Consider the following 11025-nt stretch of genomic DNA (forward strand, 5'->3'; position numbering starts at 1 on the left):
CAACGGGAGAGGCCACAACAGTGAGAGGCCCGCGTACCACAAAAAAAAAAAAAAACACTCCCGGAGCACCTGGGCTTAAAGGTATGGGGGTGTCCATCTCTCCTGAGCCGTATTACTGGGGCACATCAGCTGTGCATTCCTGGAGTGGGCTATAGTTACCAATTTCAAAGCCATTCAGACTTAGAGAAAGCTACAGTCAAGGAAGCAAAACAAACACAAAACAATGATGGCAAAAAGACGACGCTATCAATCTAATTCAGATCAGAGGGAGGCTGACACCCAGCTGGATGGGAAATGACTCACATAAGGTCATGTGGCTCAGTCGTGTCTCTCATTTTAATTCTGAATGATAGGAAAGAAAAGAGCTAATGGACCATAGAGCTCAGCAGAAAAAGTTTGTTGTCAGACAGACCAGGGCTGCAATGCTCAGTGCCCGGCCAACTACACAGCCTTGGGTAAACTACTGAATCAGCTGGCCTTGAGCCTGACTGGAAAGGGTCAGGAAATAAGTATTGTTATTAATGTCTCTGGGCCTCAGTTTTCTCATCTGTAAAGTGGGCTTAAGAATACCCACTTTGGGGGAGGGTGGGATGAAGTGGGAGATTGGGATTGACATATATACACTAATATGTATAAAATAGATAAATTATTTTAAAAAGAATACCCACTTTGTAGAATTCATGTGAGGTACATATGGTGGGGGAGGAGCGGTGTAGCTGGTATATTAAATTAAGACTATGCAGATGATGACCTGATCAATGAGGGGGCACAAGCCACCCACACGGGGTCAGCAGGGAGCTCCCCCACCCCACATCTGAACTCTTGCTCTGGGGAAGCAAAAACCCAGGGGTCATTTCAACTGAAGGTGCAGTTTCAATACAGTCACACAAAGGAGGTAAAGTAACAAGATTTATTATTTTTCATGAGCAGTGGGGAGAGCAGTCCTCTGTTCCAGGTCATGAGTGAGCAGGATATGGCCAGCAGGGCAGCAAGCAAGCACCTGTTCCTTCTAAGGTGACTGGGGTGGACGTCACTAACTTTTCACAGGCTCAACTCTAAGTGGTTATTTTAAAAGGTGACCAGGGCAAAGCAAAGCAGGAACTTGTGGTAGGAATCCTAAGCTCGGGTCTTTATCAAAATGTCCAGACTCTGGATGTGAGCAGGGCTGTCATACTATAAAATGCTTGGTCAGCAAGCCAGCACATGTGTTTCTCATCACAGTGAGGTGGTAGATTTAAACAGCCCAGTACGGAGCCTGGCATGCAGCTGGCTCTCAGGGAACATTTATTCCTATCCCTTTTCCATTCCCTGAGCCTCATGATGGGCTGCAGGAAGGATAGCAATGCATCAGTAAAGGAGAAGAGATGAGCACTGGGTCTCCAGATCAAACCAGCCATTGGGGGTGAAAGTGCTTTATTTCTCCCATGATCTGCAGAAGGAAGCAGCTTCAGAAATGAGCCCACTCGACAGTTCTTCCAGATACGAAAGTGTAACCCGCTCATCTCCACTGGGCACCATCTTCCTGTGGCTCACCCACTCCTCACCAGCCCACTGTAGAAGAGCTGACCACCCAAATTTCCAGAAGGCCAGCTCATGTCCCTCTACCTATCTCCAGAGGCAGGGGTGAATCAAGACAACAATCCAGGAGGGGAACCTACCCAGACTCAACTCGGAGGCCTGTCTCAGAAGGGACAGTGCTCCCCAACAGCTGAGTGGCCACCAAAATACGTGCTTTCAGTGAGTGGGTCCTATTTCTCCAACAATGCTGGTCTTCCTGCTGTGAATGGACCAAGAAGCCATCCAATGGGATTCCTCTCTGTCCCATGTTTCAGCATGAACTTTCAACTGAAAGCAAGGTAAGGGCAAACATGGGGTCCTTTGGGCAGTAGACTTGGATATTGGCCTATAAAAACCACTGGCCAACCAGGAGCAGAGCCTCCTGAAGGCCAGATGGGGCCAGCATGAGAGCCTGGGCCATCGCTTTCAAAGGAATTTTTACTCTTAAGTGGCAGGTGGTCAACTTGACCAGTGGTCCTTGACATCTCTTGCCACTTCCAAGGACCTTGACTCAGGCTTCAGTTTAGCTTGTATATTGGAGTAAGTGTTAGTGTGAGGGAGCACTCACTCCATGCTCCATGCCCATCCAAGCACCAGGTGGAGTTGACCCCACCTTCCACCCCAGGGATGACTGCCCCAGGAGGGGCTGATGTCCAGGTAACCACACCAACGGTAGAAGGCCAAATTCTGCCTGAGCAGTGGAATGTCCTTGTTCCGCTGATAAGAAGGAGGCTGGAAATCCAGGGCTTGGAGAGCGGCGTAGATCAGGATCTGAGCACGGATCTTGGGGAGATCAGAACTGTCCACAAGGTTTTGACAGAGTATTGTTGCCACGCCCCCACCCACACTGTCACCACAGACCACGACCCAGGCTGGATCTGCCCCATATGTATTCAAGGACTTCAAGAAGTGGATGGTAGCCACCATGGAGTCTCTTACTGTCACCGGAAACCTATGCTTGAGCATCCTGTGGTATTGGAAAAGGAAGTAAGGAGCACAGTTTCCACTCACCACAGAGCCCAAGACACCTGTGTCTAACATCCTTCAGCCCAGATTTCTTCCATTAACCTTTTTCTGAAGCCTGGGCAGGTGACGTTAAGGTAGAAAGCTTAAACTAGGTGACAAACATAAAGCCTTCAGTGCCGGGCATGTAGGCTCAGAAAGTGGTATGCTATTCCCACTGTCTCGATGCCAACTGGGGGGACAGTCTGTGACCACAAGAGCCCTGTCATCCACCTAATGGTCAACAGCTTAGCTAGCATCAACATGATCCCCAGCTTTCTGAACATACCTGATGCTTCTTCCCTGACTCACACCTGTTTTTATTCTTTTATAAGACTTGCTTGGGTGTAGATTCTAAGTAATCCTGCCATGTTCACAAGTTTTGTGGGAGGATCTTGAAGACTTAAATACCAGAAGGGGCTAGCAGCTAACATACGGTCCCTCCAGATCAGCCACGCCCACTCCAGACCATGGCTCCATGTTCATGCAGTTATGCCAGCTTGGCAGTGCTAGACCGCCTCATCTTTCAAGAGATTCCAGAAATCTGGGGTTGGCAAGAAATTTCACCATTTTAAATGCTGACCTCATTTTTTTAAATTTAATTTAAAAAAAAAAAAAAGGAAATACTTTATGGACTCAACAAATCTTCTGTCAGCCATTTCTATTCTGATGCTCCCTGTTCTAAGCTACCCTAGGTTCAGGCTGGGACAACAATGCTTTCAACTCCAAAACGCCATCTCCCTTGGGGTCATAAAATAACTTTCTTGCAGGGATTTTCTAGTATATTCTACTGATGACCTCTTGTTTCAGCACAACCAGAACGGTGAGACATATAGTGGCCAACAACTGGGTCAAGATTTCCATCCCATTGCAGAAATAGTTTTGGAGCCAAGAATTGTAAAGTGAGGAGTTTCTCCAGGTCTCTCTCTCTCATCCAGGACTGACTTCTGTAATTTTTACTTACTCCACTGGCTGTATTCCCACGAAGATGTGGGCAGTGGGTATTTCTTTATGGCATGTTGCATTTAAATTCAACTTCAGGAAGTGCTTGATCAGGAGGAACCACCCTGGCCCTGGTGACGATGCGTCAGGCGGCAGGGCAGGAGGGTGAGCCCACTCCACTATAGCGTTCAGTATGCTCCTCATATGTGTCCAGTTTGCCTGATGTGGAGACCCAGGGAGGGCCCGTCCCAGGTCTCTCCTGCCCCTTCGAGGTTCCAGATTGTAGGGTGACACTCCCAGATTGGTTAAGAGAGAGAGTGGCTTTTTAATTTTTCCTGCTTCCTTCTGTGGCTCTCACCAGGGTGGACCTCCCTCTTGGAAGCACTTGGAAATGATGTAGCAGTGTTTGAAGTTGCCGGGCTTACAGCAGAGGGCACTGTGGGCATTTAGTGGAGGGAGGTGCTAAGAGTTCAGAATGTGCAGGGCTATTCTGCTCAATGAAGAGTGTTCCACCCAGATGTGCACTGGTGGTGAAGCTCTGCACTGTATTTGCTTCACGAAGACCACCCCCCGACCCCGTCCAGTTTCCAGATGATGCAGTGCTCAAAAGGCATCCTTTAAACATACCTAAGGGTCATCCGCAGGAAGGAGTGCCCCATCTCTGCCTCTCCCTGTCTCTCCCTTCCCCTCCCTTTTCCTTGCCCTCCTGCTCACTGGCTTCTCACAACCTGTCCCCTGCCCCTGCTGTCCCCCCAACCCCAGCCTCCCTCCCCATCATTGCCCTGGCACTCCTGGAATCCCAGCACCTCCCCATCTTTCCCTTACTCACCCAACTGCTAGAACCACTGAGTCACTCTCCTTGCACAAATGACAGCATAAGCCACAGTGAGTTTCTAGAAAATGAAAGGTTTGAAACATTCAAGCTAGGAAGGCTAGTGGGTTTCCTTTGCCAGCCATCCTCAACTGGCCCTTCTCACTAACAGCCATGACAGACGGAGTGCCTAGGTTGATTCTAACAAGGTTTTGCAGACTCTCCTCCAGCTCTCAGCAGCCTCCCTCTCTCAACCTTCTCACTACCTCTCCTCTGTGGCACTGTCTCAACAACTTTCTCTAAGACTCACCCCCCACCAACCCCGTCAATTCTCCAATTCATTCACAGCATCTGAGAAGCTGTCTGGCCATGGAGCACAGTGGTTCAGGGGGTGAGCTCTGGATTCAGACCCAAGTTCAAATCCCAAATTTGCCTCCTTTTAGCTTGACCTGAAGTGGTAGGGGGCAAGTCCCTCCACCTCCCTGAGGTTCAATTTCCCCTTCTGTAAAATGGGGATAATGACAGTGATAGGGCTGTTGGGGGCTTAGATGAGATCATACATATACACGGCTTCCACAGGATCTGCCATGGAAATATTAATATTAATAAATATCAACCAATAAATATTGGCTATTACTATCATTGATAATGCAGACCAAATCAAAACCATGGTCGCATTAAATCCCTTATTCTCAAAGACTACACGGCCCTGGCATTCCACAGATTAGAAAGCACTATATAAAGGTGGTTTTTCTCCCTAATTCATGATGGAAAAAACTAAAACAATAACATTGTCTCAATTTTTCATTTTTTCCCTCATTAATTTTTATCAACTCTTTGTTGAGAAAAAAAAGAGTTGAGAAAAACTGTCTGCCTGTACCAGAATTTGCCTTAATCAATAGCTATCGTGAAACAATTGTGTGTTTAATTATTTTCATTTTTTTTAATCCTTATTTCCAGCTAAATAGAGGCAGTGGTCACGCAACATTTCAATGTACTGAATGCCACTGAACTGTACACTTTAAAATGGTTAATTTTATGTTACGTGAATTGTATATATTTATATACATATATACACACACACATATATATACACACAGACACATACATAGATACACATACACAGGCATATATATACATAGGTACTATATATATATATAAATACATAAATATATATATATACATAGGTACTATATATATATATATCCTTACTTCCAGGAAGTGGTCAATACATTCCATATCTTAGCCTGAATGATCTGGGCCCCGCTAACTGTCCTGGTGTTCCCTGGTCATAATAGCAGCTTTGAGACCTTGGGGAGATGACGGGAGCGCCACCGCCCGCTGGAAGATGGGTGTCCACCCAGCTCTGCTCTGAGAAGATCACACTCTGGGCGGGGTGGTCTGAGGGAAGGACTCTTACTCAAGCTCCCTACGATGCCCCCGCCGCCTTGCAGAACACGATGCCAGACCTGAGGGTGCTTGAGGACGCCTTGGGCTGGTACAGCTTCACAGGGATCCTCCCGTACCAGAGGTCCTTGACTATCCTATCCGGATCCTTCTTTGGCGGCACCAGCTCGTGAATGAAATGGACAAATTGGGGCATAGAACAGATTCTCAGTTTCTCAAAAATCGTCCCCTGTTGGTGAGAGAAGAGGAAATGGGGCGGGGAGGGTTTCAGCGTGTGCTGTGCCGGAGCCCTGCCACCGCGGCCCCCTCTGCAGAGCGGCTGGAGGACAGACTGGACCTACAGCCCTGCAGGTCCCCGTGCTGTGCCTCCATCACACCTGCAGAAAATTCACCCCCGCCCAGGCCCACGCTGCCCCAGCACCAGCCCGTCTCCATCCTCTCTCCCCAGACACCGGACACCCAGCCCCACAAACCAGGTTTCTGGCCACCCCTCGAGGGTCCCTCTAACCTGGAACGCCCCCCACCTCAGCCTGGATGTGACGTCTCTTCCAAGGGAGACACTCTGGACCACCCTAGTCATCATGGCCATCCTGAGCATTTGCTGCTATTTTTAAGACGTGATGACTGCATTGTGGTTATGTTTTTTAAAAGGAATGGGGAGACAGTTCTTAGTTTTTAGAGATACCTACAGGAATATTTTTAGATAAAATAATACCACGTCCAGGATCCACTCGTGAGAAAATGGGAATGAGGGTAAATGTGGGAGCACAGATGAAATGAGATTGGCTGGGAGTCAATAATCATGAAAGCTCTGGGTTGGGTGCCTGGAGCTTCTTTATATTATTCTGTCTCCTTTGAGTTATGTCTGTAAGTTTGCAGGATAAAAGATAAATATAGGACTTCCCTGGTGGCGCAGTGGTTGAGAGTCCGCCTGCCGATGCAGGGGACATGGGTTCGTGCCCCGGTCCAGGAGGATCCCACATGCCGCGGAGCGGCTGGGCCCATGAGCCATGGCCGCTGAGCCTGCACGTCCGGAGCCTGTGCTCCGCAACGGGAGAGGCCACAACAGTGAGAGGCCCGCCTACCGCAATCAATCAATCAATCAATCAATAAAAACAAGGAATGTGGGCTCTCCCCCAGGCACTCTCTTTCCAGTGGTTCCTCACTCTTCCTGTACCAAGGCCACTGTAGCTTTTAGTGAAGCTCGTGGATGTTTTCACAGAATACCTTTGAAGACATCAAATAAAATACATGGGTTTATTACATTTTACTGAAACATGGTTATCAAAATACTAGAGTAAATGTATGCTGTAATAATATACTTAATATGCTTCCTTATTAGCACACTAAATAGAAGATCTAGCGGCTGGTCTAATACTATCATAATTTCAAAGGAACGAGGCACATATGCGATATTTTGCAATCTCTGCAGTAGCTATAATAGGCTCTGAAAATATCCGTGATTCCTCTTGGTGACAAAGTCAAGGGTTCTGCTATCCCAGCGGTAGTTTGTCCCCTTCATGCATAATGAAAGGAAATAATACTATATTTGCATTAGAGGTTAGTGAAAATGGGGCAATTTCCACCCCATCCAAATTCATGGGCTCTTTGCATTCTGTTGCCCTTGGGGGGTTCTAGGAACCCCAGGTTAAGAAGCCCTACTGCACTCTACTGCCCTGTTTTACTCTCCTCACAGCACCTGCCACTCTGTTACTTGGTTTATTTGTAGTGAGTTTGCTTATTTATTGCTGCCTCCTCACCCCTCCCTGCCATGAGTGTCCAAACTCCCTGCAGGCCGACTCTGTCTGGGATTTTATTTCTCTTGCCCATCACTGATCCTCCGAGCTGGAAAGGGAGAATGACACACAGCAGTTACACAACACAACTTTGTAGAAAAAAACAAATCAAAAAAATAGCGATAAGGCTACTATTTATGAACGGCTTACTCTGCCAGGCATGTAAAGCCCACTCTGGATAGATTAACTCATTGCATCCCCACCAAATGCTCTGAAGTGGGGTCTCTTACTTTCCCTGATTTTGCAGATGAGGAAACTGAGTCACTATATTTGGAAACCTGGAGTGTAGATTATGAGAGTCAAGGCCAGAAAAACCACAGGACTGAACCGTCCCATCTTGTAAAAGCTGAGCCTGCAGGTAAGAAAACTGGCTCCTGGGTTCTCCTCCCTCAAGGCCTGCAGGGAGAACAGGTGCTTGCAATCCCTCTGCATGAAGTAAGAGACTTAAGAAACATATTTCCTATATTCAGTCTCTGTCAGCCCTTCTGGAAAAGTACAGCGAATCCTTATTGGCACCATTTACTCGATCCTCACCATGATCTACTTCCAAGGATCTGATTAAATTACACACACCAGCAACAATGAGCAGGGTCTGACTATAGGACAGGAACAGTTTTCCATCTCTCAAAAGCAACAAAATATTTTTCTAAAAACTCACATTCTGTAGTTTTGCTCATCTGTCCTAACTTACCCATCTGCTACATTTCTTTATCGTGTTGTTGGCTGCTTCTATGTAGCAGGTAGGTAGTAAACAAGGGCCCTGTGAAGATTATTCCTATCGTCACAGCTTCACAGAGTGGTGGGTGGCACAGGAGGCAGGGTGGAATTTCTCTGTTAGCTGAAAAGTGAATCATTTTTTGAATGTTGTGGCTCTTAGCCCAGTCCAGCTTGAGAAACACCGGGAAGAGGTTAAGGGCCATGTTATCCAATAGAAATTATTCAGGTCTGAAATATGCTGTCAGCCTCCCCCGCCATGATACCACTATTAATTCAACTAGAAGATTCTGGCACCTGTTTCCCCAACTCCCTCCTTAATCCTCAGAAAGAGCAGACAAGTAAAACACAAAACTCACCCATGTCACCAACAGCTGGAAGAAGCAATGGAGGACCTGAAGTTTCACGGGGTGGCCAACGGCTGCAGGGATGTCTGCAGTGAGGAAGTGGTTGCCGACAACCCACAGCCCCACCCCCATGGAGAACACGCAGGCTGTAGCAAGGACCAGAAGCAGGAGCGAGAACATCTTGCTGATTCCACCATGGGAGAGGCCTGTGCTCAGGAGGCTGTGCTCAGGACAGGCTATTTAGGACTCGGATGGGAGTCAGCAGACCTCCTCCACTTATACATCACAATCTGCCCTCACCGCCTCCCCATGTCCTGCAAGCATTGGTCCAGCCAGGTGAGTCACAGACTCAGGTGAGGGCCTGGTTCTAGGACAGGGCCCGTGCGGAGGAGAAAGTGGCTCGTGCAACTTGATGCAGCTGGAAAGGAGAGCTCCGAAGTCGTAGCTTGCATCCCGGAATTGCTACTAGAAATGGCCTTGGATAAGTCACCGTGGACATCACAAACACTATTCCCTCCACCAGCCCTGGGACCTCATCACCACCTCCTAATTCCACTCTGGTTGCACTTACTGATCCTCAGCCTGCCAAGGAGGCCCCAGGGCTTAGGCACTTACAGTTACCTGCACAACATTCTTCCCTGAGACTTCAGCTCACTTCAACCCCTCCTCTGCTGTGACTCCGCGACTCTGCTCAAATGTCACCTTCTGAGTGAGGCCGTCCCTGGCCACCTTATTTAACACTGTAAGTACCCACAAGCCTTCCTATACCCACCCTGGTCCTACCTGCGTACTCTGTCTCTATGGTCTTTATCATTGCCTGAGATACCACGCGCTTCACTTGTTCACTTACTGCCTTGAACGTAACCTCTGTGAGGACAGGAATTTTTGTTTTCTTACTTGCTTTGTCCTCAAAGGCTAGATCACGGTTTGGTACATGGTAGGTGCTCAGCAATGTCTGTTGAATGAAGAAATGAATAAACAGGCTTTGTCCTTTTCATCATAAAGCAGAAAAAAAAAAAGCTAAGCTCATCTGTCTTTCCAGGTTGAGTCAGAGATTGATATCAGCGTTCAAAGTCTTCCCTAACAACAAAGTCCCTCGTCGTCTGTAACAATGATGATGTCTACTATCTTTCTCACCTCCCCACCGTGGTGTCAGGGCAGCGGTTTTTACACAGGGGGATTTTACCCCCCCCCAGGACACATCTGGAGACATTTTTGGTTGTCACAACTCCGTGGGGGCAGGGACTGACACTGGCATCTCGCCAGTCGATGCCAGAGATTTTGGGAAGCATCGTACAGTGCACAGGATGGTCCCCAGAACAAGGAATTATCTGGTCCAATGTATCAATAGTGACAAGGATGAAAAACCCTGAGTTAGTAAGACTTGGATTTGAACCCTGCCGAATGCCAGCATTCTGATCATGAGCAAGTTATAGTCTCTAATCCCCCAGTTCCAAATCTGTAAAATGGGGTGGATAATAATAGTATCCCCATGGGGTTGTTGGCTGCATCAAAGGCACCGTGTCTGTAAGCATCTAGCCTGAGTCTGGGTGTGGGAACACTTAATAGGTGTCAGGGAGCAAGGCCAAGACATTTTTATGTGTTCTCCAAACCCCTTCACTCCCCTTGTGGAGGGAAAAGCACGCAGGTGCTAACACTTAATCTAGCCCCTGCTGCTTCTGGAGTGACCACATGATGTGTTCTGGCCAGGGACTGTGAGTCACCATGCTGCCGCCACTTCCAAGCCTGGTATTAGAAGGTTCATGTGATCCCTCATGCTCGCTCTCTCCAGAAAGGAGGGACTCCTGATGGCTAAGCTTCACAGTGGCAGAGCCTGGATCTCCGTGTCAGTCCTGGAGGTGAGATGCCAGAAAGGGGACCCAGCAGGACCACCTGTCAGGTGTTGCCTGATGGGGTATGCAGGTTGGTGGTGTTAAACAACTGAGATACAGGATTATTGGTCATGGCTACTAGCCTCTCGTGGCTCGTATTGATGCAGTGGCAGCATGAAAGCTGGGAAGGACTTCTGCAACGTCAAAGTCTAAATTTACTTTCATTCTGCGTAACTCTTGTTTATTTCCTTGCGCTTTTATCCTTTCACTGCAAGACACTGAACTCACTCCCAGGAAAGCCACTGATCCTGACACCTGAACCCTGCATCCACCGCCATCTGAGGTGAGCAGTGAAGGAACCCAGACTGGCAGACACCCAGGCACTCTTCCACCTCTGCTTCTGACCTAGCACCGTAAGACTGGGCAATTTACTCACCCTCTCTCTGCTGGCAGCTTCTTCACTTATAAAACAAAGCTGGGGTTCCAACTCTGTGTCCGGTGCTGAGCCAAACCCTCTGTGTGTGTTAATACATTTAGCTCTCCCATCAACCCTTTATTTAGGTAGACTCTCTTCTTGTCCCCATTTTATGGATAAGGAAACTCAGCCTCTGTGAGGC

At 48.0% G+C, this 11025-nt stretch overlaps 1 protein-coding gene across 1 annotated transcript; it reads right to left on the bottom strand.

Annotated features, from left to right (window-relative positions):
• Positions 1 to 1413: 1413 nt before the first annotated feature.
• On the bottom strand, positions 1414 to 8756 carry LOC308605617 (arylacetamide deacetylase-like 3; the record flags this gene model as incomplete). Its single annotated transcript, XM_081215842.1, is given in 7 exon segments — positions 1414 to 1605; positions 1925 to 2000; positions 2171 to 2524; positions 4331 to 4394; positions 5733 to 5765; positions 5768 to 5948; positions 8589 to 8756. Coding segments are annotated over 7 exon segments (1068 nt in total).
• Positions 8757 to 11025: the final 2269 nt, after the last annotated feature.

Source organism: Mesoplodon bidens, assembly GCF_964165515.1.
Source record: "Mesoplodon bidens genome assembly, chromosome: 2".
Lineage (NCBI taxonomy): Eukaryota > Metazoa > Chordata > Mammalia > Artiodactyla > Ziphiidae > Mesoplodon > Mesoplodon bidens.